Source organism: Lissotriton vulgaris, chromosome 9 (assembly GCF_964263255.1).
Source record: "Lissotriton vulgaris chromosome 9, aLisVul1.2, whole genome shotgun sequence".
NCBI lineage: Eukaryota > Metazoa > Chordata > Amphibia > Caudata > Salamandridae > Lissotriton > Lissotriton vulgaris.
The window spans coordinates 1,126,885,303-1,126,913,183 of NC_141697.1; the positions used below are offsets into that span (position 1 = coordinate 1,126,885,303).

General features: G+C 48.4%; 1 protein-coding gene across 2 annotated transcripts in view; it reads right to left on the reverse strand.

Annotated features, from left to right (window-relative positions):
* IL17RB (interleukin 17 receptor B) overlaps positions 1–27,881 on the reverse strand; it is a 159,165-nt gene that overhangs the window by 97,074 nt on the left and 34,210 nt on the right. For both annotated transcript variants that reach the window (XR_015300081.1, XM_086939140.1), the window contains exons 4-5: positions 16,760–16,893; positions 13,186–13,312 (exon numbers count right to left, since the gene is read on the reverse strand). Coding sequence is in view for 1 of the 2 variants with exons in the window: in XM_086939140.1 (XP_086795266.1) it covers positions 13,186–13,312; positions 16,760–16,893 (261 nt within the window). In the remaining variant the exon portion in view is untranslated. The remainder of the gene's footprint in view (positions 1–13,185; positions 13,313–16,759; positions 16,894–27,881) is intronic.

The following is a 27,881-nucleotide window of genomic DNA, read 5'->3' on the forward strand; positions in this document are numbered from 1 at the left end:
AGTTCGGCTAGGAGAACCTCTGTATTAGAGAATCTGTTAAGGTTAGCCAAACATCGCAATGTGGTAATGAAATTGCACATAACATGAAACGTTTAATGTTTTTAATTTTGTTTTAAGAAATACGGCCGGGAGGGTCACTCCCTCCCACTTCCAAAAACTTCAAGAACTGTTTCCGGTTTCCCTCCTTTTGGGGATTGTGTTGAGAGGGGGTGGCGGGTATCTCAGCCATAGAGGGGCAGGTAAAGGAACAGGAACGACTTGAGGAACAAGAGGATTCAGAAGAACAGGACCAGCGACAGGCTGACCAGCAGCTGCCGGAACGACAGGTTGAGCAACAGGAGGAACCACAGGGGCTGTAGTATCCTGTGCGTATGGAGGTGATGATTTCAGTAGATAGGACAACAAAGGGTCCTCTACCGCTTCCTCTCCCTTCTTATCAGTACTCGATGGTAAAACGGGATAACACTTATCCACCGCCATATGTTGCAGTCTAGCAAAAACGTCCTTTTCCTTCTCTTCTTTGTCTCGCTGGAATGCTCTGCATTTCTCATCACCGTAACGATACCTTCCCTCTTATTTTTCTTAAACTGTTTAATTTCTTTCTGCCTGGCCTCTTTTCGCCATAGCCAAATGGAATCAAACATGGCCGGCCTAGATTTCCTTTTGAACAATTTTGCTTTGAGATTATCCAGAATTGCTGTCTAGAAACTACCATGAGGTGGCCAACTAAGGACACCATCGTCTTTAGTATAGCGGATCCAATAATCATTATACACGATAGGACCCACTCCGTGGCGACTATAGAGCTCATAGATCGGAGTTCCAACTGGAGGTATCGGACATGAGTCCTCCAATCGGGAATCCGCACCGCAACATTTGAAGCAACCAAACAAAGTACTACGGCCAGGCATCGCGCACACTAACCGAATTTACAAACTTGAAGGGTTATCGTATTACGATGTCCTCGCAAAAATGCAAGACCCTCGGTTTTTGACAATTGCAATCGTCAAATAAAACCCAATCAACTAAGAACCAATAACTAAGGACCACAAATGCAATGGAACCATGCAAACAACCAAGTTTCAACAACAACCAAGGACTCTGGGAGCGACCCACAAATACTTAACTGAAAGAGCAATGGCGTCACCAGGAAGGCCCGTCAATTGTCTCGCTGTACAAAGGACTACGCCAGGCGCCAAAACAGGTCGACAGTCAGGGCATCAGTCCGTCGCAGCCGTCAGGAGGCGGGGATCTTCGCGGGAAAAGTCTTCGGACCACTTATTTCGACAACAGGATCGATGAAGCGGGGTGCACCTTCCCTCGGAGATTTCACACAAAGTTCCTCACGATCGTCGGGCTTTGGACCGGTACCGCTGATGTCGCCCCACGTTTCGCGCCAACTGAAGGACTAGGCTATTTTAAGGCCCAGCGGTGCCAGGGGACAACACCTGAAACCTTCGTGGGTTACCTGTTCCGGCGTACAAATTACAGAGACACGGGACACTTCCTTCGGCGTCAAAGATCGAGGTTTATTTACTGCAGGGAACACAGAAGTCACAAGAAGTACAACATGCGTAGGTTCTAGGAGACTGCTTCAAATTGCAACAGTGGATCGCTCCTTTTATACAGATTTTAGTCATAGCACAACATGGCGAACAAAAGGTTACAACTAAGTTCCCACAGTAAACTTCAAAAGGGTTGCTTTCATGTATTCAGGGTCCCGGAACATAATTACAGTAGCATCGCCAGTTCCCAACTGTAAAAGTACGTTATCCCATCATTAAGTACATTCCATTCCGGCTGTAAACGAGTTTAAGGAAATGACAGAAACAGGTGCAAGGAATACAGAGATAGACAACAGATTGAAAAGAGTGTAGGGGGCGATATCGGAAACACGATTGCAGGATCAAAGGATTCGTGCCTTATGCATGCACGGCTGAAACAATAGACCGGCACGGCAAGATGAGCCTTGAGCGGGGCCATCTGCCTTTGCAGTGTCACCCCCCCTCGTCATAAAGACACCCTCAAAGGAACACGTGTCTTCCGCAAGAGCTTGGGAATCCCAGGGTCACGAAGCAGACAGTGTCCGTTCGCTGGCTACTTGAGGGCAAGAAACAAAATGGATGCCGTATCTAAAATGGAACCCGTGGGTTCAGATGAAGAAACCCACGAATAAGACGAACGGTTCAGGCCAGTGTAGCGAAAACGCGTACACCCACTAAACTCGTCATTTGCGGTTCATAGATACCAAACTCGTCCATATTCAAACGAGTCGAAAACACCACTATAATTGTCACGGAACCTCACCCCCCCCTGACTACCTTGTTCAAAGCAGGCAATAGTTCAAGCCATCTCATGCCCCCTTTCCCTTGCCATTGACAATTAAAAAATCTCTGGTCCAAATCCAGGTTCACGCTCCATTGTTTATCCCACTCAGCCCGCTCTGCTCGCTTTACGAATGAGTGTCCTATAATTTGAATCTTAGAATCGCCAAGACTGCCGCGTCTGGCCCCGCCACTGCACCTGCAAAGACACACATGTAAGAGAGCTAAAAAAGCCATTCATCTTAGTTCTCCATCCCCATCCCCCTTAGCCTGACGTACGTCTTGTAGCAATCCAACTTCCAACGCCCCAGAAGCATGAGCTCCTCCCACCCCCAACTCTGTCTGGCTGCCTCCTTCGCCACCCGATCCGAAACAAATGCATCCCAAAAGCCTTCGAGGCCTCACCCATGGCGCGTAGGGCATGCCGAAGAACCCATAGCAACTGAGCCGCTGTCACCCTGCCCTTGTCAACCCAGTCAAACACTTCCCCGCCGCCACCTTCCGTCCAAACGCCAACATCCCCCCCAGGCCGCTGGACAGATCGCCCTTGTCCCCACCGGTCCCATCACCACCCATTTTCCACTCCCCTTTGGTCGGTCTTTGAACGCTGTAACAGCACCGCCACCTCCCGAGCTCTCAGTTCCACCTTCCCGCAAATTACCCCGGGCCTACCCTTGAGCCCCACCAATTCTGAAACCCGAAACGCCCCAAAAAACATCCACGACATGAGCGTGGAAAACAAAATGTTCTCCTCCTGGTTGTGGCAAATCGTCGGTAACAGCAGTATCATGCCTGTGAGCATGTCCTCCGTAATGGGCCGGCACCGCCTACCCCTGGCACCTGTGTCCCGCACACAACCTTCCAAGATTCGCGTTCCCAGCTCCCCGCCGACAGCGCATAACCCCACCACAACTTCCCCATGAAAGCGACGGCCGACAACTTACCCGCAATCGTCACCTTCGACAACCCCTTATCCATCAATCCCAGCATAAACTGCACCACCTGTTCCTCCCGACGCCAACGATTGCCCTGCCGCACTGCCTCACTGTCCAAAAAATCTCCCCACGCCTGCTCATACTCTTTCCAGTTAGAATCGGCCACCGACGCTCTTACCAGCTGTACGACCCAGTCTCTCCCACTGACCACAGCTCCACTGGCACCAGCGTCTTGCGCTCGTCCGCCTCCGTGGATAGCCCATGGAACCTCTGCAACTGTGAACGAGACAAAGCATCCGGAATGTCATTGTACACCCCTGGTACATGCTGGGCCTGAAACAAAATGTCATGCTCCAAACATCGCAGCACGAACACCCTCATCAATTTGAGCACCTGTGGGTCCCTGGCCGACTGCCTATTGACAACTTGTACCACCGACATGTTGTCCACTTCGAAAAGCACCCATTTGTGTGCCAGCTCCCGTGCCCACACTGATACTGCCACCACCAGCGGAAAAAGCTCTAAGAAGACGATGCTCCGCCCCCCACCCTGTCAATGCAGCGGCCATTATTCCGCGCACCCCCCCCCCCCAGTACAGCCCGAAGCCGCCCACCCCCGCTACATCCAAGGATAAGGTGACCTCCCACTCCAAGTTTTCGGGGGCACCATGGGTACACCATTGAAGCGCTCTAGGAAGGCCTGCCACATGCGCAGGTCCTCCCTCGTCCCCGCCGACAGTCGCAAGTGATGATGTGGCAGAGTCAAACCAGACAGCGCAAGACCTAGACGTCTGCAGAAAGTACGGCCCGCCCGCACAATGCGACATGCAAAGTTCAAATGCCCCAGCAGAACTTGGAGCTCCCTCACCCTCACATTTTGTTTTCCCAACATACTGCCCACCAAAACCAGCATATGTGCCTTCTTCTCCTCTGGCAGGCGTGCTTCCATGGCCAAAGAGTCTAGCTCTATTCCTAGAAATGACAGCACTGTACTGGGACCCTACATCTTTTCCGGCGCCAGGGGCACTCCCAGGTAGCCCATGTGTTCCGTAAAACCGTCCAGCTGCCGCTGGCAGTCCGCCGAACCAGGCTGTCGCATCAAGAAGAAGTCATCCAGGTAGTGCGTCACCCTGTCCGAGCCCGTGCGCCAGGAAAAAGCCCACTGCAAAAAGGTACTAAAACACTCAAACAATGCACACGATATTGAGCACCCCATGGGCAGTCCCTTGTCTACAAATATGCCCCTGTCAAACTGGATCCCCAACAGCTGATGATCCTCCGGATGTACCGGCAGCAGCCTGAACGCTGACGTAATGTCGCATTTTGCCATGAGGCCGCCCACCCCCACTGTCACCACCAGCCTCAGCGCCACATCCACCGGTGAGTAAGACATCGATGACAGCTCCGACGATTTATAGTCATTCACTGATGTCCCTTCCGGCCACGACAGGTGTAGTATCAGGCGAAATTACCCCAGCTCCTTTTTTGGCACCACACCGATAGGAGATATAATCAAATCCCAAATGGGTGCATCCCAAAAGGGGCCCGGCATCCGCCCCTCCCGCACCTCCTTGAACAACTTGTACCGCACCACCGCCTTGTGCGCATTTACGGATTTTAAATTCTTCGCCCACCTAGCAATCCTTGGGCCTTCATACCCCAACCGGATACCCTCCCGGAAACCACGTCCCAGCAACCCTGCGTCTTCCGTCCGTGGGTAGGCCGTCAGGAGGGGCTCCAGACAGTCCCGCCTAACCGGCGTATGAGCCTTTTCCCAAAGCCCTGGACCCCCATTTTTCTCCCCTACCCCCCGACTGCACCGCTGCGGCTGCGGGCTGCTGCCCCTGTGTGCTGTCCCCAGCATTGCACCACCGGATGTCGCTTCCCGCACTTGGAGCACTCGTGCCGAAATCGGCAGTACTGCCTGCCACACGCACCCTTGTTGAAGTCCTAACATGCTCCAACTGTGGCATTCGCGGTACTCTCTTATTTGGAAAAACTGGGGCCCCTGCCTGTTAGGATAAACCCTGGCAAGGTAAAATTGTTTTTTTGAAAAGGAAAGTGCACACCGGGTTTCGTGTATTATTAGTTTGAGAGTGATTTAGACATGTGTATTAGCAGTAAATAATTCTTCACCCATATAATTTTGGTTGATGTTGTTTATTTTTTTGGTTTTAGAGTATTTTAGGTTCCTATTTTTCTATCTTTTTTTTTAACTTATTATACCATTGCTCATATATATACTTTTTTGTTTATCAAAGACATTATCATATACAAAACATACAAAAATTGTCATATAAATAGTTGCTTATTTTAAAATAACCACACGATCATTGTAAGAAACTTAATGTAAATGCAGAAATTATTCCTTCAACGCGTTTCGGCTGTCGCCTTCCTCAGGAAATCTGCCTTGTTCTGTACTATAGTTAGCGTGGCTAAAAAATGATGAAAAAAAATAAACTTTAGTATCTCTCTTATATACAGATATATCTACACATGTCTAATTGCTTACTTCATTCTGTTTTAACTTTACACAATGTTGTGTTTTTTTTCTATATTTGCGGTACTCTCACCCTGCCCCCACCGGTGAGGTTGGCCAAAAAAGGGGAAGGCATTAGCGGGAGGCCGCTGGGCCTATATAGATCATCCTGCCGAACTTTGCACCCCCATGGTTTGCTGATACAGGTCTGAATCGATCTCGCCCCACTTCACGTCCGGATCCGCCGGCAATCGTGCCCGAAACTCCTCATCATAATGCAACAACGCATACCCTCCAATCGTGATCTGCACACGCCTGATCACATCCATATATTTGAAAAGCACGACCGCCCGTTCAGGGTACTTTTCGCAGTACACGCTGGCAAATATCAGAAAACCTGCCGACCAATTGTCTATGGTCAAAGGAATCTAAGGTCGCCTAGCCAGTTCTTGCTCCTCCTCCTTTGACCCCTCCTTCGCCGTGAGCTCCCCCTGTAGCAGCTTCAGAATCTCCACATATTCCCTTTTCCAAATTTTCTCCTTAGTCACCAGCGAGAGGTGCTCTCCCAGCGGTTTCTTAATACCCATGTAGGGCAGCTTGCGCACTGGAATATCACAGCTCTCCTTCCCCGTCTTGCCCCCGTTGGCTCCCTCGCCCGCCTTCGCTGCCCTGAACCCCCAACACCCACTCCGTCAGCCTTACCGATCCCGGACCCACCAGTGCCCTCCTCGTTCGTACCCACTCCGTGTCCCTAACGTACGTCTCCTTGCTGAGGCGCACCCCTGCCTCTCCCCCTTTGGCATCCGTCCCCACTGACACATTCACCCGGAGGGGTCCGCCCAACCCACTCCCCACTCCGCCACCGTCCTTACCTGGCGTCAAGGCCGGAGTCCGCACTGGATCCCGCCGCCTAACCAGTGGAGCAGGGGGGCCGCCACTAAGCATGGGCGAATTTTGCGAATCTCGCGTTCGCAAATTTTGCGGATTTGCGAACTCGCAATCCGCAAAATCAGCGAATTCCCGCGAATTTGCAGATTTTTTTATTTTTTTATGTTCGCACGGGTTTCTGCAAGTTTGCGAGGGTTTTGTACAATTTCGCAAATTGCGAAATTGTACAAAACGCGTGCAAACTTGCAGAAACCCGTGCGAACACAATGTGCCCAGTATGTGCCACTTGTGTGAATAAAAGGTCAGAGAAAGATCAGTTCAGCAGATGAAGAGAAAGAAGCTCCTGGTCACAGGAACAGCACGGGTATTGCGCTCGTGAAAGTCAAGGATGCAAAGCCTATCCAGCATCACAGCTGATTTTCCACGGTAGATTTGGGAAGAAGGCACACCTGTCCAGCCTCGACGACGCTCACGATTGTTTTTGGGCTAATGAATGAGTCACTGAATTTGAGCATCAACTAGTTCGAGCGACCATGTGTGTGTTACTATGCTCTCGCCCCGAAGGGCGCAGGGGTCCCTTGAGTGAGCTGTCCATCATAGTGGGTGAATGGCGGGAAGACGGTGCAAACCGCGAGTGTGTGGGCGGGGCCAAACGGGCAGGGCTACCATGCGAGTTCACACATGCTTCTAGTGTGTATAAAAGGTCAGAGAAAGATCAGTTCAGCAGATGAAGAGAAATAAGCTCCTGGTCACAGAAACAGCACGGGTATTGGGCTCGTGAAAGTCACGGATGCAAAAGCCTCTATCCAGCATCACAGCTGATTTTCCACGGTAGATTTGTGAAGAAGGCACACCTGCCTCGACGACGCTCATGATTGTTTTTGGGCTGATGAATGAGTCACAGGAAGGGCATGGTAAATATTTTAGGATGGCGCTGGCAAGCTGCCAGCGCCATCCTAAAATACTTACTAAATTAGCTTCAACAGGAAGCTCAAATAGATAAAATCGAGCACCTGCTTTATTTTATCTATTAGATGCTTCCTGTTGAAGCTAACTTAGTAACTATTTTAGGATGGCGCTGGCAGCTTGCCGGCGCCATCATAAAATAGTTACAACAGGCCAGGCTTCAACTTTTGCCCCCGGAAAAATCCGCCGCTCGGGGATTTGCGAATTCTCGGTAAATTCGCGGGAGTTCGCGGATCGCGAATTTACCGAAAATTCGCAAAATCCGCGAGCGGAACGGATTTTCTGCTCATACTTAGCCGCCACTCTCGCCGTTCCGCACTTTGGTTTGTCCTGCAAAACACTAGTAACAGCGTTACACCTCTCCCCCCAACCCCTCATGCCCCCTCCCTTCCCGGATCTCCCCTTCCTCCGAGCTGTCGCCATCATAGTCCAACTGCTCCATCTCGCCCTCCTGGGCATTCCCGATCAAATCGTGCCCTCGGCCGCCCCCTACAGGCTCCAGCTGGCTCAAACCTTCCTTTTCCCTACAGCTACGCAGCAGGCTCCCGAATCTTTGCTCTCCCTCCTCCCCTCCCTCTGATCCTGTTCATGACTCCGCTCTGCACTGTCAGACCTCAGCCCCCGTCCACCGGCGGCCGTTTTGACCCTTCGGGGTGGGGCTGGTGGGGACCTACCGCCCGCCTCCCGTAGTACGCCGCTGCCTGGTCCCTCGGTGGAGCGCGACCGCCCGTACAAGGCAGAGCCGGTGCATCCCCTCGGTGGAGTGGAGCCGCATGCTGCTCTCCCAAGCACCTTGACACACGTTCCTGTCGGGAAAAAGAAGTGGAGTCCAGCATGCCGGGATGAAAACGGCCCCGCCCCGCCCGATCCCCCAGCCGCCTCCCACTCCCCCCTTGCACCTCTCCCCACCACCCCCGCCGAGTGACCTCCCCTCTGCGCCGGAGTATTCCACCACCCCTCCCCCAACCATCCTGGGCCCCTCCAGCCCCCCATCCCTGCCCTCCCCCTCCCCGTCGCTCCACTCTAAGGCCTCCACCTCCAGCGCACCAACATGCCCTCCCTCCCCTCCTCCCCCAGAGCACTGCATCCCCAACCCCACCCCACTGGCCCGACCGTGGGCCCCCAGTCCCACGTCCCCATCCCACCCACTCTTCCTGTACCCTCCCGGGCAATGCCGTCGCTGTGACCTCCCATCCACCACCCAACCTCCCCCCTCCGGTGCCCCCCACGGCCAGTTCCCACCCCATGCGCCCTCTACCCTGCACCCTCCCTCCCTCCACCACCCTCGGGGTCATGTGGCCTGCTGGGCCCCACCACACTCTCATCCCCTCCAGAGACGTCTCTCACCCCCTCACTGCCCCCTCTAGCACCCCCACCCCTTTCCTCCTCCGCTGAGTCGTCAATCAGTAATGGAGACGCCCCCGTCACTCACTGGTGGGGAGACCCTGCCTGCTCTTGCCCAGCTGAATGTTCATGGCCTCCCGGGCCCCACCTCCCCTCCGGGTCCTGCCCTCCCCCTCCCGCAACGCATCTCACATCTGTTTCCCCTTCCGACCCCCCACCCCAAACTTCAATATCTGCCGGGAAGCCGCACCCCGCCTCCCGCCCGCCCGCTGCCTCCCTTGAGCCGAGGTTCCCGTTTGGCGGCCTCGCCTCACTCCGTCCCCAGCTCTCTGGCCGCACCCCCTCCCTCCGTCTCCTAGCACTGCCGCACACAGGGCGGCTCAGGTGCCATCACCGCCGCCGCGGCATCGCTCACTGCGCGCCGCGGCGGCCTTACCTTAACTTAGGGCCCCAGCAGATCGATGCGGCCCGCATCGCCCAGGAGGCGGAAGGCCTCCACCACGTGGGGATTGTTAAGCCTCGCCATCCTCGCTCTGGGTACGCCCACAAGCCGCAACCGCGCGATACACCATCCACCAGCTCCAAAAGGAACGCGCGACTTCAGGCAGCCTCAGGCCGCCCCAGCACAAGGCCGTCCATGAAGGAATCAGCGCTGAGCCTACGCCCCCACACAACGCAGTCACGGGCTCCGCTATTGTTTCCACGTAACTCACCGAGCCAACAGCACTCCCGCCACCACAGAAAAGGCACCCACAGAACACCCCGGCCGGCTGCTGGGTCACTACGACCGAAATGGTGGACAGTGCCCTAAAATGGCCGGTTATATGCTGGACCAGCCCAATGCTAGCCCAACAGCAGCCCACCCTAGCCCTAAGCTACCGCAAGTAGCCCAACCAGCCCACTTACGGTACTGGCTGCTCCCCCCCCCTCAGCCCCAAAACTCCCCAGGAGGGACAGGCCTCCGCCGGTCAGCCGCCCCTCCCAAAGCCCCATTTGGTGAGATCCCACCCAGCCAAAAGTATTTAAAGAAGTAATGAAGGATATGTAGTATCTTCTCATTAGCAGTGCATCCAATGATTTTTTGGTAGACTATTTTAAGCATAGAATTATGTGTTGCAATCTTGCTCACATCTCATTACCCACTCTCATATCTCATTACCTCTCACATTCGCTCTGTTAGGATTTTGTCTGGTTTACAGGACTATTAATGGATTAAAAAAGTAAGAGTGCGGCATTTCTGGTGGTCACAAAGTAGCTCAAAGCTATACTGGATAATGGAGGCTCAGCTGCCATCCTACTACTGGATTGAAGTGCGGCATTCGACACAGAGGATCACAAGATCCTAAGTCCTAAGAGATAGACTTTGCAAGGGGGGAATTCACGGCAAAGCATTAAAATGGCTCACCTCATATCTGGAAAACAGATCCTACCACGTCATGGACAAAGACTGCCTCTTTGACAGCTTTCCAGCGATTTGTGGTGTTCCTCAGGCATCGTCTCACAGCCCATCGTTGTTCAATATATATGTGCGCCAGCTTGCAACCTTAGTGTAGACGTTTAACTTTGTCAGTGGTCTCCTATGCGGATGAAGACCATAATCCAGGTGATAAACATTTGGCACCCTGTTTGGATAAACTGCGCCACTGGATGTCAAGCTGCCGCCTAAAGCTGAATGGTGATAAGACGGAATTAATGACCCTTGGAAACCAGACCATACACGGAATTAATGACCCTTGGAAACCAGGCCATACACAGACCTCTGATCAGCTGGCCTGTTGACATGTCCCCCCCCATTCCCAATCTGGTGATAAAAAATGTGGGTATCTGGTTGGACAATTCGCTAGCAATGGATCACCAAGCAAATAAATTGTCTGGCATCTGTTTCTCTTTACTCCGAATGCTCAGGAAGATACTGGTGTTGATCCAAGAGCATCTAAGGAAAATGGTCATTTAATCCCTCATAGTTTCACGTCTGGATAATGCTAACTCACTATATGTGGGTGCATCCAAATACATAATAAAGAGACTTCAGATTGTGCAAAATGCGGCAGCAAGACTCCTTCTAAAGGTTACTAGCTGTGTCTCCACAAGAGAACCCCTCAAACAGCTGCATTGACTCCTAATTGAGGCAAGGATTATATTTAAATCCCTCTGTATTGCCCATAGGGCCATAAATAACAAGGGCCCAGTAAAGCTCAGAGTGTTGGTAACCATTTATGATCCAACTAGACATCTGAGATCCTCCCATCTTCATTCCTTAGTACAACCACGGTAAGAAGGATGAGATGGGGAGGAAGATCATTTTCACACGTAGTACCGAAGTTGTGGAACGATCTTCCACCCAGTCTCAGAGCACCGGAAAATGAACTTTCCTTCAGGAAAAAAACTTAAGACATGGCTGTTTTCCCATTAATGTACCAGAGGCCCTACTCTCAGCACAGAACTCACGAGCGCCGGGAAGCCTTCTGGTAGTCATTTGCTTTACAAAACGTAAACATAAACAGTGCTATATTCAAATGTTATATAAACAATTCCTATACATAGGTTGAGGTTTATTCACTGACTGCTTACTGAATATTATGACATTTTAGGGTTGGTCAATCCTGCTAACAGCATAGTACCTCATGCAACCTTTAAACATTTGAATTACACCTGATTCATGTGTAGCCCATCATTCTAAGCCACCTAAAATTTGACGCTTGAGGCACGCTAGACACTGCTTTTTTGAAGTGGTGATAACGGCAGCCACAGAAGACCTCCATCTGTCTGCTGACTGCAGCAGTGCCAGCGCCTTGCTTTTATCTAGATCTATCTGCACCATTTGACTCGGTCAACCGCTAGCTCTTGCTACACACATAAATATACTGTTGCCTTCGCACTAGCATCAACTGCCAGCAGTGTATTAATGCATATGATTTGCGGTATTGAATTTCTAGAGGAAAGAAAGTGTGCAACTCCTGCTTTGTGTGGTGGTATACTGATCCTTCATTTAGGTTTAATTTTGCGACAAAACTGTAGAAGTTATTGCCACAATGGAACTAATGTCGCAAATGGATATTACAACATATCTGACATCACTATCAAAGTTCAAAAATTGGAATACAGTCATTTCTAGCGTGAATCCTAATTTTTCCGAATTTTGCCATGACCAGTGTATGCTAAACAGGCATTCACTATTCCCCTTTGCTTGAGTAAATCTAATTTTCATTTTCTGTACTTTGTCACTTGAGAACACTACCAGTTTTGCTATTCAAGTACAGTGCTTTTCGACGTGAACCTCGCATCCAACCACATTTTCTTTTTAGAACATTCAGTTAAAGAATGCATAAGTTACTCACACACGCTTTTGTGTCCTCATTCTAACATATTTTATACATTACTAGCATACCCGTCGCGCGTTGCTGCGATCTCAGAAGAAAGGAAATTCAAGGAAACTTGTTATGATAACATTCAATTTGTGATAACATTAAAATTGTGTCATTTTTATTGAAACGTATTCATTTTAATATGGAAAACATTTCAAAGTGTTGTTTTAATTGTATTTATTTATTCGAGTGCTTGTGGATACATAAATGGAAAAATTCAGTATTCGAGAGATTATGAGGGCCCTGGGGGGCCGATATTTAAAAAATGTTATGCCAGAAACCTTTGCGGGATTGTACTCAACAACTTCCTAAAGTTTCATGGCGATCGGATGAATGGTGTAGTAATGCATATGCCAGAAACCTTCGCGGGAGTGTACTCAACAACTTCCCAAAGTTTCATGGCGATCGGATGAATGGTGTAGTAATGCATAAAGGACAGACAGACATACAGACATACATTTGTTTTTATATATATAGATTTAAATTATATTGAGGATTGGCCGCATTTTGCATATGCACACTCTGTGCAATTTTGCTTGGTCATATTCCTTTGAATACTTTATTATCGACTTACCATTTTCGAGAAAAATGATGCAGAACATGAATACTGATGCTCTTCCAATCTGACAATTTTGCTATAGACTGTTTATATAAAATCAATGTATTTAAAAAATAAAAACACAATTAATCATACAATTTAACACAAAATAATTATTACCTGATGCTGTGATAACACTTGTAATGTTTTCTATTACATATGTGTCTTCGAATGAATAATGGCTTATGGCGGGATCACAAACTTACTAGTAAACAATCATTTGATGAAAAGCAAAATCACAGATAAAATAATTCCAATTTAATTTTGATCATAGACTAAAGTAGTACCTGGTGAATTGTACCAGAAAGTCTTTTTTGGTGGATCATCGTCTATATTTGCTACTGGTATATTGCGTGCACTGATTAAATAACTAGTATCCGGTTTTACAGGAAATGCATCATGGCAAAATCTCCACTAGAATAGAAGAAAAAAGAACAATGATATCCATATTTAAGGTACTTGGCAGCTAGGTTTATTTTACATTGCTCTTTTGTAAAAATATATTTGAAGAAAAGTGAATAAATTAACAGAAACTTGTTAATTGCAAGCCAGAACCAAATCTTTAATGTTATTACCCAACATAATTATGTAAACTTGCTTGTTATTACACATTCAAAAACCACACACATAGAACTTTGATTATTCGTTGGCAAAGCCAAAAGGTGTTGCTTTAATAGTAATTTGTGACTGTCCCCGTTATCTTTTCCAGTACCAGATTTTTTAGTAATGCTCTTGCAACCAGCCACGCTAAAAGATTAAAAACTGTTGTTTTCTATATTTACAAGATGGTCGCCACATTGCGTTATGCAACATGATGATGCAATGTGATGGGTGTCTGGAATGCATAATTTTTCTAATCCTTTTAAACTCCTAAAGTGGGTACCAAGTTGTGTCGCAATGTGATGACGCATTTTACAAGCATCTTGCATTGGTAAAGCCAACTGAGGCAGCAAACTTGGATTAGAAGAGAGGTTGGCAGCTCTAGAAGGAGCAAAGACAATGAATGGGGGATGTTAAGCGGGACAAAGCACAGGAGAAACAGGGGGTCGTGGAGGAGCTAATATAAAGTAAAAAGCCGAGTGTGACTATTGATTATATTTATTGTTGAGACATGAACGATATTGTATTGTGCAAAGATGTTAAACAGGTTGTTTGACAATACTGAGATATAGACTTATGGAGCCTTTCTCACAATCAATGGAGGGATTATGATTTATGTCTGCAAATATTCAATGAGCTATGGTTCTGTGAATAGTATTTGCAAGGCTAAAGGGGAGGGATTGAGAAGGACTGTTTGACTTGGGCTCAATGGAATTCTTTCTTCTTGATTAGAGCTCTTTAGTATGCTAAGTGGTTCATAGGCTGTCTGTTGTGGTGAAGAAGATAGCTGGGATTGAGAATGTGGATTTAGAGAAATCAGGAACTGAGAACCTTGAAGCTCAAAAGAGATCCCAAATGAATATATGGAGGAAAGGCAAGGGGTAATCATAGATTGTAGTTGGCTATCCACATATGCTAGTGTTGCAGTATACACCCTAAATCCCTAAATGTGATCACTTCGGCTCAAGAAAATCAGCCTAAATTATTTGTTGGCCGTTATCTTCCAAAAGAATATCTATAACTGTTACCTTTCAAAGACTGAAGTACAAATTAGGAACATGTTTTGTGGGGTCTGTTTCCTTTCAGGGCTTCACGTTATACATTTCCAATAGGGTGTTATTTTAAGTCCCTGACTCCATTATTTCCTATGGGAGTGTGTCAGGACCTGTGATTGGCCATATGTGGTGCGTGACTTAAACCAAGGCTGGGCTGGATTATATTTACTACTCTTTGTTCACCTTTAGGACTGTACAAACTAAAGAAGTGTAGTTGTGAACAGCAACAGGCTGTTTCCTGACTCTCACTCTTTTCTGAGTGGGTGTTTGCAGTAGTATATCCCTGCCTAACCCCCTTCCTACATTTCCCTAGCCTCTCTCTTTTTGTGGTAAGTGTACCTCATTTTTCAGCCACTTCCTCTCGTCCCTTCCACATACACACCTAAATAACATGCGTATGAGTGGAGAGATCACCGCTACATTGGCAGAAAACTCCACGTAGAAACAACAGCAGAGGCCTCAACACGTAGGTTAATAAATAGCGTTTTATAGTTCATCAGTAGCAGTAATGCAATATTGTGGGAGGGCATTCTATATCTGGTAACAACAACTTTAAAGAATTTGCCTCCCATTGGTGCATGTTGGGAATCTGTGGACCTGCAAAAGGAAGGGATCTAATGATAGAGTGGGACCCGGGACATAATATGAGAATACATATGAGGCTCGATGGCATGGCATAGTGCCTTAAAAGTGATACTCTGTTCCCTGGGAGCCAATGAGGAGCGTCCGGTGCCACTGATGATGAAAAGAGTCTGGCTCAGGCCAGCAAGCTAAGCTGCCCCATTTCCACCAAGATCTGGTATAAGAATGTGCCAAATAGTGTAATTTTGTTCCTGCAAATTACACAAAATGTCAGGTAAATTATGCAAAATTATATGTAAAAACAATTAATTCACTATGGGGAATCTCAAGTGAACAGTGTAAGTGAGGGCATATTTTGCAGGATACTAACAAGGGAACTGGTTCACGTAGAGAGTGTATCTTGTGACATATTTCTACTTAAAGCTGTCTTCAGCGAAACTGTTTCTGCTTCAACAAGTACTCTGCAGAAAACAAATGAGTAACATTTTGCACTGGCTCAATTTTCAACATTTCACATATTTGCATAACTTACGAAAACGGAAGGGAAAACGAGAAATGTTGTCTGTGCATATTCTGGAAGTGGATGCCCCCCTGTGCTTTTAGTCAAGATCTTTTCTTAAGCAAATATAATATAGATGAAGTGTAGCACCATTGACTTCCATGATGCCCTCCCATTGCATGACCAATGTGTCAGGATATGAGTAGTACACTGCATCAAGCTTTGGCAAATACAAAGAAAAACAAAACAACGTTTATTTTTGCTTTTACGATAGATGGTATCCTTCAGATAGGTTTTGAACTTAGTAGAAAATGAAGAACTCCAATTAATTTATAATTTTTGGAGAGGCTGTTATGGGTCAATGGGATTTGAAGGGTCGTACGCTTTAAGGAATTCTACTGTCTTAGAAGAGTTTATGAACATTTTTGGCAGTCACTAAACAACAGGGGCCTCATTTATGAGGCCGTGCATCACTTTTACGCCACTGGTGCGTCACTTTTTGTGACGCACCAGTGGCGAAAAAACTGCGCCTTGTTGCACCATATTTACAAAGTGACGCATCTAGGTAGATGCGTCACTTTGTAAACCCCTGCGCCACATTATACCTGCGCCAGGTATAATGTATGCAAGGGGGGCGTATTGACGCAAGGAAGGCTCGTAGAAGTGACGCAGTCAAATCTATGAGATTTCACTGCCCCACTTTTAGGACGCTGATGCGTCAAAATCTTGTGCCTGCCTCACAGCAGGTGTAAGACTGACGCAGGCCCTTTCACATGGGGCTTGCCCCATGTGAAAGGATGCATTGCTGGAGTTGCGTCACTTTTGTGACACACTCCAGCAATGCGTCAATTTTGCGCTTACAGATATGTCAGAAATACTGACGTATCTGTAACTCCTTGCGACATGATGCGTCATACATTAAATATGACGCATCAGAAATGTCGCAAGGAGTGCGCACTGAGAAGTGACGCATCGCTGCTTGCACGCAGCGCTGCGTCATTTCTCATAAATGAGGTCCCAGTTAAGGAAGGCAGCTGAAGATTCTGTGCATTATGCTGAATTCATGCAGGTAACATTTAGGAATCAAGCCATCAATTCTACTTATTAACGTTTACAAAGTCTTACTAGGTCGCCATTCGGACTGGTTGAACTTTCGAAGGGCTCTGTGTAATTGCACCGAATTGTGAAGCTCTTGTCCGCTGCGCCGTCTTGAAATATTTGCAGTTCGATGAAAGTGGCCTTCAGGTGCGTGATGCTTCCTAGAATCAAACATTAATGATGAAAAAGTACAGTGTTCCATAGATCACCATAAACCGTGTCCCATGCTTTCAGACCACTTTTTAATTATTTATAATTGCACCACGAGTGAATGGGATTTGAGTGCCAAGTAATCAGACCTATGTGTGCTGAACGTTGCTTTGTTAATTTTCTGAAATCCAATAATCTTTTATCGTCGTAATGCGTTTTTTTTATTACAGTTGGTTCTACCCCAGTGCATATTATTATCTGTGGTGTATTTGAAGTAGATCTTAGGGGCATATTTATAATAAAGCGGCCGAGCACGGGTAAGCTCCAAAACTGCTAACGCTGTGCTCCTTCACTTTAGAAACACAGGGCTGCGCCATATTTACAAAAATACGGTGCAGCCCTGCGTTTCTCCCAGTGCTGGAACTAAATTTAGCTGCCTAGAGCCAATGCAGACACCCTTGCACCACTCTGCAAGAGTGCCTGCGTTGAGGGAATGATTGTTTATGTGCAGGAAGGTGTCCCTTCCTGCACATAAATAATCCAGAATGGCAATTTGTAACTTCTATGTGTTCTGCACTCATAGTAGATGAAAATAGTATTTTTTTAAATGATTGTTTACGCGCAGGAAGCGATATCCTTCCTGCACATGAACAGTCAGTCATTGCGATTTGCTGTTTCTAAAACACAGAAACAGCGAATATGAGGTGTAATGAAGTATTTCTCCTCTATTCGCTATGTTAAGACCAGGTTCCTGGTCTTAATTTTGGCACTGCCTCCTATTTACGCCACCCTTGTAAATAGGATGCAGTATTAAAATCAATGGGTGTTGCGGCGGCATGCCCACCACAACACTCATTGCCAGCCCTCTCATGTTAAGTGTAGGATGAAAGGGGCCGTATTTACAAGGCGCCATTAAGCCATGCTAAATGGCTTAACACCTCCTTGTAAATAAGGCAAAGCCCCTATCGCCACAGGAACTTCAGAAAAAGTGATGTTCTTGTGGCGGTAGGGGCTTGTAAATATGCTCCTTAGTGTGCCGTTGTATTCAATAAAACATGTGGTGGTCATCAGACAGTGCATAGAAGTCCGACTTGTGGAAAAATTGAGAGGCACTTCTAGCTTCTAAGTGACTTTGAATCATGTTATTTGGTCGACCCTCTGATTTCTGCTAGTCCTGAAGGAATTCTATCTTAATACTAAAATGGATAGTATAATTTGTCTTGTGGACTTTATTATCATTTGTGAGGTCATGAACAGGGCAATTATGTTTGTGTAGATAACCATACCCTGCAAATGACATTGGTCCTTAGGTTTGTGGATTGCAATCATAATCTTCCTTCAATCCGATCCATAACTTCCCTTAAACGCTTTGGTTGTTATTTATTGGGGGGTAGAGGGTTATGATGAAATGCTCGAACAAGTGCTTACATTTGCTTGCTGTGACCTCAGTATTTCTTGGACATGTACTCCAGTGTTCCCTATACCGCCATGTCTTTAGAATGCATTGATTGAGCTCTGAAAACATTGTTTGAGCCTTGAACATATGGTGTAACCTTTGACAGTGACCAGAACCCAATCCCAGCAACCCCTATCCCTGAGTCCACAAGGCACACTGCCCAGCAACACCATGTATCTGGGTCTCCATACTCCTTGTGGGCGCTGGGCACTGGGTGTGGCTTGGTTGGTACAGGAGCCCCACCCAGTCCTCACACTCCATTAGCCCACCAAGCACTTCCAAATATAGAATGACAGAATATCGAATCCCTATCTACAAACAGGTAAGTGCAAAAATATAGGATAAAAAATATTGATGTTAAAAATATAGAATGCTAAAATATCGAATTTTTTAAGCGCCTTAAAAATAATATAACATTAATTAAATAATAAATATAATTAAGTAAAACATACTCAAAATTAAATAAAAAAAGTTTACAATTAATCAATTAAAAATGTAAACAAAAAAAAGAAACATAGGTACATTTATATATATACTAGCAGCCCATCCCGACGTTGTCCGGGTATGAATTGCTGCCGGCCAGTAGTATATTGTTTTGTAGGATTTCGTTTTGATAGCATTTGTTATCTGTGACAGGCCTGTGAAACGCTCCGATTCACAGTGCAATGCTGATGCACTTAAGAGTGCGTGTTCAGTAGTGTGTGAACTCGAGTTTCCCTACTTTATTTTTCCTTGCAATATTATATAGTGCGAACTCGACAACATGGCATGAGCACAATTTACATTACACATTCATTTGTGGTAGGCAGGGGGGAGTCAAAGCGATTTGCCTGGAATCACAGGATGTTGAGCTGATGCCGAGATTCGAACTTAGCTCCCCAGCTCTAAAGTTCGCAATTCTAGAACTTGTGGCGGGAGGTGTGTCTAAAAGTGTAAATATTTGGATAAGGTGAGTATGGTTATAGGGGGTATATGTTTTGGGGTACAGAGGTATATGTTTTGGGCTGTTTGGGTATTTTAAGGCTTCCAATATAGTTTTGAGTTATGGGGTACAGGGGTACAGGGGTAGTTTTAGGGTTTAGGGATAGGTATGGGTGTTGGGGTACAGGGGTATTTTTAGGGTTCAGGGCTAGGTTTGGGGTATAGGGGTATTGTTAGGGTTAGGTGTGGGTTTTGGGGTACAGGGGTATTTAGGGGTTCAGGGGTAGGTTTGGGTTTTGGGGTACAGGGTTATTTTTATGGTTCAGTGCTAGGTTTGGGTTTTGGGGTACAGGGTTATTTTTATGGTTCAGTGCTAGGTTTGGGTTTTGGGGTACAGGGGTATTTTTAAGGTTCAGGGGAGGGTTTGGGTTTTGGGGTACAGGAGAATTTTAAGTGTTCAGGGCTAGGTTTGGGTTTTGGGGTACAGGGGTATTTTATGGTTCAGGGGTAGGTTTCGGTTTTGGGGTACAGGGGTATTTTTAGGGTTCAGGGCTAGGTTTGAGTTTTGGGGTACAGGGGTATTTTTAGGGTTCAGGGGTAGGTTTGGGTTTTGAGGTACAGGGGTATTTATAGGGTTCAGGGCAAGGTTTGGGTTTTGGGGTACAGGGGTATTTTTAGGGATAGGTTCGGGTTTTGGGGTACAGGGTATATTTATTTATAGGGTTAAAATGGGTTAGTGTTTAAGGGTGTTGGGGTATTTTAAGGAGTAAGGGTGGGTTATGATTATGGGGTGCAGGGGTATTTAAAGAGAGCAGGGTGGACACCCGGAGCTGGAATGTACAGAACCTGGGAAGAAAAAACAATTAAATATTGGGAACAACGCTCGCTTTTTTTTCCGTAATCCCGCGCCCCGCACACCCCCACTCCCCCAGCACACGCCAACAGCACACGATCTAAGACATGGCATGAAGGGCGGAACGTACCACACGCCCCCAGCGTTTGTCACGCCCCCAACACACGCCCACAGCACAACGCTGACACGCCCAAAAGGGACTACTTTGGTGGCACGGTTCTTTTACCTTTTAAATATATATGGTGAGCGTCTGCGTAGCCTATGTCCTTCTGCTGCAACTGCCCTTTCCAACGCTGTATTGGGTGTTGAAATTGATGCTGTGGTTCCTGAGATTACCCGCCTCAAAGGTTTGGGCTCTCTCTTTATTATATTAGTATAGATAGTAATTGATTTTTTTTTTTTTCGTGTTCAAAACTGCTTTATTGCATAGGAAAAACAGTACACAGCTTCTTGCACCTACAACCCGGAGGCCGGCAGCATGACAATCAGATAGAACACAGCCTTGTGACCGGCATCCCGGAGGCCCGGCAGCGTATCACAGGATCAGGCGATAGTAGTAGTGCATCCGGCGTTGCCAAGCACCTGAGGATGTACTGTAGCAGAACAGTGTTTTCAGTTATTAACAAACTAAGAGGCGTTATAGACATGCTCGGATATGAAGGCCCGAGCCGATAGAGTAATACAGATAGGTAAGATCGTACTCATCTTAATAGTCGTAGAACAAGAGTCCTGGCGGCATATAATCAACGCTATAGTAGGCATCATGCATGGTGTCACGGAGTGTCATTGAATGTGAGGGGGGTGAGTATATGTCATGGGTGGCATGGAAGGACCGTGGAATGAGCAAGGGGACAGGCGTCACCAAGAGAAAGGTCTATGGTTATGAGCAACATATGGGATGCGCTGGGCAGGGCGGTGACCCATGGCTTGGGAACAGGGAGATACCCCCAATCAGAACGGAGATGAAATGATATGTATTGACAAGAATTGTGGTCCCACTTTAAGTCCCAGCAGTGTCGCTAATCACTAGTATGGTTCCTCTCAGGTGTATCGTCATCATCCGTCTGTGCGAGTAAATAGCTCACTAGGGGGCCCCAAATATCTTTAGGCCAACTCATGACCGGTAACAATTCAGCGAAGGTAGTATGCTGTTCCTGACAGTAGGTCAAGTCTGCTATCCAATCCTTAAATTTAGGCGCTCTGCCTCGGCCCCATCGGCACGCCACCCGCCTCTTAGCCAAGAGCAATGCAATATCGACAAATTTCCGACAGGAATTAGGGATATGCAGAGTATGCCCGAGGAGTGCCATCAATGGGTCCATAGGCACGGCGCCCTTCGTCATCGCTGTGAAGGCGTCCGTTACCTGTTGCCAGTAATGCAGTACTAGAGGGCATCCCCACGCCAAGTGCAGGAAATCTGCGTGTTCAGCATGGCAGGGCCCGCATCGATCATCGTCCGCTAAGCCGAATCTGTTTTTCCGCACTGGTGTATAATACATCCGTTGTAGGAATTTGTAATGTATGATTTTTAGTCTACTGCTTGCGAAGATACGAGACGTGAGGGCGCAGCAGTATTGCCATTGCTCATCAGTGAGGTCAGCAGTTAGCTCAGCACTCCAATGTGTCCGGGCACCAGCCTCAGGCATTGGAGCCGCAGCCCTGAGCTGACGGTAAAGGCCAGAGACCAGATGTGCCCCGTCCTGTGAGCAAAGTAGGAAATGAAGTGGAAGTAGGATTTCAGGTTCATCAGGGAAATCAGGCAGGATGCCCCTCATCCCGGCACGCAGGCGTATGTAATAGAAGACTTCGAGCGGGGTGCGGTTATGAGATGCAAAGAACAACTCTGCAGACTTAAACTGACCGTTCAAGAACAGGTCGCCCCAAAAAGCAACTCGTACCCTCGCACCTAGGGTGCGAAAACCCTGTTCCTGCAGCAGGGCGAGATCAGGATGAAAAGTCAGCGGTAGCGTGGGTGAATACGGCAGGCGGCAGGACAAGATCTTGGCAATACGACGCCATGCATCAAGTGTACATGATACTGAGGTGTTCAATGTAGGTATGGATGATTCCGGGCAGTGGAGCAGCCCATTGAGCGGAATAGGGTGTACAATCCAATCTTCCACAGCAATGTGAGGCATGAAGGGGGTAGGGGCCAGCCAGTGGTAGACGAATTGCGCTTGTGCACATTGATAATACGCTTCGAAGTCAGGGACATCAAAGCCTCCCTTGTCATATGGAAGGATGAGCGTGGACCATTTCAACCTTGGGTTCTTACCCCCCCAGAATAACCGACGCAGCTCTGACTTCAGGGTTTTGAAGAAAAAAGCGCCAGGAAAATAGGGAATGTTAAGGAAGAGATAGAGGAAGCGGGGGAGAATCACCATTTTTATAAGGGAGGCCCTTCCGGCCATGGAAAGCGGCAGGGTTATGCAACGGTCTATTGTGGCAGCTAATTTAGTGATTGCTACTCCGTAATTGGACCGTAGTGTTTCGCTCCTATCTCGGGAAATTTGCATCCCCAGGTATCGAAGATCGGTCCGACTCCATTCCAGCGGATAGTCAAGGGGATAATCGGCAACCGGTTACGTTAAAGGGAAAAATTGCGACTTGGACCAATTAATGTGTACACCTGACATTCTGCCAAACACAACGATTTACGGAGTAGGGGGTTAAGGTGCACCTCAGAGTGTTTAACATAAAGCGTGGTCATCAGCGTAGAGAGACACATCGATTTGCCGCTGCAAGCATTGTATCGCCCCCTCCCGATGCAGTTGACGTAGGCGACAGGCAAGAGGTTCAACAGCTATAGCAAACAAGAGGGGAGATAGGGGGCATCCCTGGCGCGTGCCTCTAGTAATGTCAATAGGGTGCGAAAGATGACCATTTACAAGTACTCTCGCTGTGGGTCGAGTATAGAGCAGGCGGACCCAGGATATGAAGAGTTTCGGGAACCCCATACTAGCTAATACGGAGAATAAGTAAGGCCATTCCACAGAGTCGAATGCCTTGGAGGCATCGAGGAAGACGGCTGCGACCGGCATGTCGGGGTGTACTGTGCGGAGTAGAGAGAATAAAGTGTGGAGGTTATGTGAGGTAGAGCGGCCAGCCACAAACCCAGATTGATCGGGCAATACGATCCTGGACATGAGTAGTGATAGGCGAGTAGCCAGGACCTTAGCAAGTATCTTGACATCGCAATTTAGGAGGGAAAGCGGGCGGTAAGAGTTGCAGGAGCTGGGATCCTTATCGGGCTTCAAGAGGGAAGTAATAACCACCGCACGCATAGAGCCAGGAAGAACGCCGTCGCCCAGCGATTCCTCGTAAACCTCTCGGAGGACAGGAGCCATAATATCTATGTATGCCGTATAAAATTCAGCAGGGATGCCATCAAGGCCGGGGGCCTTGCCGTTCTTGAGGGACAGAATGGCCTCGCGAATTTCATCCAGCTCGAAGGGGGCCGCCAGAAACGCCCTGTCCCCATCGCTGAGCCAGCAGAGCGCCACATCTCTCAGATAAACAGCATAAGATGTATCGGACACTGTGTCAGAAGTATAAAGTGTGTGGTAGTGAGATGTGAAGGTAGTAAGCAGCTCGTCCGAGTTCCTGACTGTGGTCCCGTGTGTGTCAGTAAGTTCAAGTATGGTGATGCGTTCTCGTGAGGCCCGCGTAAGTGTCGCAAGTACCCTTCCTGGCCTATCTCCCTCACAGTATTTTCTGGCCTGCCAGTGTTTCCCACGGAACTTAGCCTCCCTAGTAGCCTCTTCCTCATACTTTGACAATGTGTCCCTAAAAGCAGCGTGTGTATCAGGGCTATCGTCCGCCACCATGCGGAGTTCTAATGTTCACAGCTCCCTTTCTAGTGTGTGAATAGTGTTTTGAATATCTCGCAGGACCCCAAAGCTTTTGGAAATGCAGTAACCTCTAATGGTCACCTTAAAGGCCTCCCAGATGTGTTCGACCGAATCCACTGACCCTCTATTTCTGGGGAAAAAGGCAGCTATCTCTTCACCCAACTCGATTCGGAACAGATTATCCAACAGGATCTCAGGCTGGAGTCTCCAATGTGGTCTGGGGCTATCCCACCCGGGAACGCGGAGGTGTAGCAGCACTGGACTGTGATCAGAGTATGTTCTTGGCAAATGAGTCACCCTTAACACCTCTGTGGTAATCCCTCTGGTAAGGAGAAAATAGTCCAGTCGCGCCCATGTTCCTGTGTGTGAGGTAAAGTGTGTGCCTTCCCTCCCATGGGGGTGTAAGTGCCTCCATATGTCCACCAGTTCGCCCTCTGTGATCACTCCCTCCAGCGCCTCGCGTGCCCTAGGCTTATGGCTGCTCACTCCATCCGCCCTATCTAGATGTGGTATCAATGCCAAATTGAAGTCACCATCCCAGACAACGTGGCAAGAGCCAACATCCATGATTTTGCCCCATAATGTGGTAAAGAAAGCGGGTGTATCCATGTTAGGAGCATAGCTGACAACAAATGTGTATGTGTCACGACCCAGTCTGCCCCACAATAGAGCATAGCGCCCCTCACTATCCACCAGATCCCCACATTTATGAAACGGCACACTACGAGCAATAAGGATGGTGACTCCTCTCGCATAGGTGGAAAAAGAGGAGAAGGTGCGGACTCCAGCCCACTTACTCGCAAAGGTGTTCCGCCCCTGCGGTGACAAATGGGTTTCCTGCAACATGGCCACGTGGACACGGTGTCTATTGAGATAAGCGATGACATTCTGACATTTTTTAGCATCATTAAGTCCTCTAACATTCCATGACATGCAGGTCAATTGTGTGTTAGCATTCAAGGCAGCCATAGACAGAAGAATAGCAATTTAACCAGTCCTAGCCGATGTGATGAGACTAAGCCTACTCTAAATAGCCGACATAGGTAATCATGACAGTGCATAATTCGAACAAACAGTCCAAGCGATAAGAGCCTCTCCCAGAACCAACCCAACCCCCCTCCCACCCCAGCATCCCAATCATGCCAGTAGCCACCTTTCCCCACCCATTGTCCCTCCCCCCTCCCCCTCCCCCCAACATCTGCAACAACGTCAACAACATAAAGATTCGCATGGGGAACACCCTGTAGGGATACAACATAAAGAACGCACAGCCACTTCATCCGCCCATGGCCTCCGAATCTGTACCTCCCTTGGTGGAGGCCAGGGTGAGGAGAGTGGTCCTTGGATTACGTTACCACAGGAGTGATGAGGCATCGTGGTTCCGTCGTGTGTGGTCGCCTCTTTTCGTGCACTCGAAGCAAGAGTCAGTGTATGACAGTGCAGGTGAAGCAAAAAGTTCAGTAGATGCCAGCGATCAGTGTTCATCCGCTGCAGAGGATGGGTCTTCGTCCTCTAGATCCGCTGCAGCATTGCGCTCCTCCCTACGTGCCTTATGGATCGACTTTAGGAAGTCTTCTACTTTTTGAGGGTTCGTAAAGAAACGTTGTTTCCTCTGGCGTGTGATCCGCAGCTTCGCCGGGTAGAGTAGAGCATAGTCCAATTGAGCTTCTCGCAGCTTCTTTTCACAGGGATGAACTTGCGTCTCTCTTCCTGCACCAGAGGGGTGAAGTCCGGATATATGGAGAAGCTAACGCCATTGTATTGTAGGGTTTGCTGAGATCGGGCCGCCCTCAGCGCGACATCGCGATCTCGATAATTTAACAATTTAGCAATGATTAGCCTAGGCGGCAGTCCGGGCTTAGGAACAGGTGCCAATGATCGATGTGCTCTCTCGATGATAAATTGAGGTGAGAAAGCGTCCTCTCCGATCGAGCCTTTGAGTAGTTTTTCAACATAGAGCTCCATCCTGCCCGTGTCCGTGGATTCCTGAATGCCCGTGACGCGTATGTTGTTGCGTCGGTTGCGGGCTTCCAAATCCTCGTTCTTGGCCGCTATGACTCTGAGCAGGTTGTCCATCCTGGCCAATTGTGTGGTGTGGGTCGAGGTGATATCATCATTATCGGATATGCGTCTCTCCGTCGCCGTTAGCCGCCTCTCGTGGCAATCCACTTTATGAACCAGGGCATCCAACCTGGCGGTGACGCCGTCAACCTTTTCCACCACAGTGGCAAACCCCTGTCTCATCTCCTGGAACAGACTATGCAAGTCAAGGTCTTTAGTGGGAGTAACAATGGCCCTCGAGGTCGCATCACTTGGCCCGGGGTCGGCAGGCACCGATTTCGTGCCTTTTTTGGCGCCATCAAAGCTCAGTTTCGTTTGGCGATTTTCGGGTCGCACCATGTTGGTGGCTGGACGCGGCCTCTCCGCCGCCTCATGTCCAACCGCTGCTGTGTGCCCAGGTGTCCGCTGAGGGGGTGGTGATACAATCCCAACAGGGGGCGCGTCAATGTGTAGGTATAACTCCGTGCGGTACGAGCCGGATGAGGCACCTCTAATGCACGGTGATCATTGCTTGGGGGGGTATAGGCCGTCCGTTACTCTTTGCGCCCTTAGTCTCTCCGGTGGAGATGGGGTACAGGGCCCGGTGGCAGCAGTGGTATAGCTACAGACGCCTTGTGAGAAAAGTAGGCCCCAAATTCAGCCCTGCTTTGTGAAAGTAGGTGCACGGGCCACCAGACCGTGGTGATTGTGGAAGGCAGCGCCCATTGCGATTATAACAGTGTCACGAACCCCTCCGCGGCCCAAGCGTGGGACACGGACAGGCCCCGCAATCCTCTGGCGGGGGGTGATGCAGACAATGAGGTCCCAGGGGGCCAGCGTCACCTCCGACGTGGGCAGGCAGGGAGCATGCAAACACAGGATCGTCTGGAGGCCCTCCTGCAGTCCGGCGGGTTGGTAAACACGGCAACGCTCAGCCCCCCCACCGCCCGCGGGGATCGCAGAAGTGGCCGCCCCCACCCGGTTCGGGCGCCCCTCACCGCGCGCCGCCCCGTGGAGGGTGCCGCTTAAGCCCGGTTCCTCACCACAGCCCCAGGGGTCACCACGCTGCCCTGAGCTCTCCCGCACTGCTCAGTGTCTCACCTCCAGCTAGGCAGCTCCGAGGAAGTCCCCCAGCCAGGGGCGAGGCACATGGGAGGACGATACTGCCGCACTCCGGCCTCAAGGTCCCTCACAGAAGTCGCTCGGGCTCCGAGCATTCATTCGCGATCCAGGCCTATCTCCTCAAGGCCAGCCTCGGGGTCACGTAGTCTGCCACAGCCGGTCTCCTCCGCTCACGGGCTCCGCGCGTGCTTGCGGTAGAACTTCAATCGGCGCTACCGCCGGTTCCGGACCACACAACGGCCTCAAAGTCAGGTCGAGTGTAGAGGGCACCCCCCTACAGCAGATGGGGGGTGAATCCGATGTTTTCTCACCCTGTGGCGCAGGATATTTTACGGATAAATTGCCAAGGAGCGGGAGCTACTCGACTAGGCAGCCATTCCGCGTGTGCGCCCTCTAGCGCCCTCTATATATAGTAATTTAATAATATTAAAAATTAATTATTATTTATAATTTTAAAATGCTAAAAACATATTTTAAAATATTATTACATATATATCTATATAAATAAACATATAATATAAATATAAAAATGTATTATATATAAGTTAAAACATTAAAAATGTTTTTTAAATTAATATTTTACAGTACATTAAATATAACAATAGTGAAAACGCTGCATAATGTAGGGGATAAAATTACAGTTCCCACTCCAGTGAGTGCAACAGTAGGGAAAGTGTTGGATAGTGTGTGGGTAAAAAATACTATTCCCTCTCCAGTGAGTGCAACAGTAGGGAAAGTGTTGGATAGCTGGTGGGT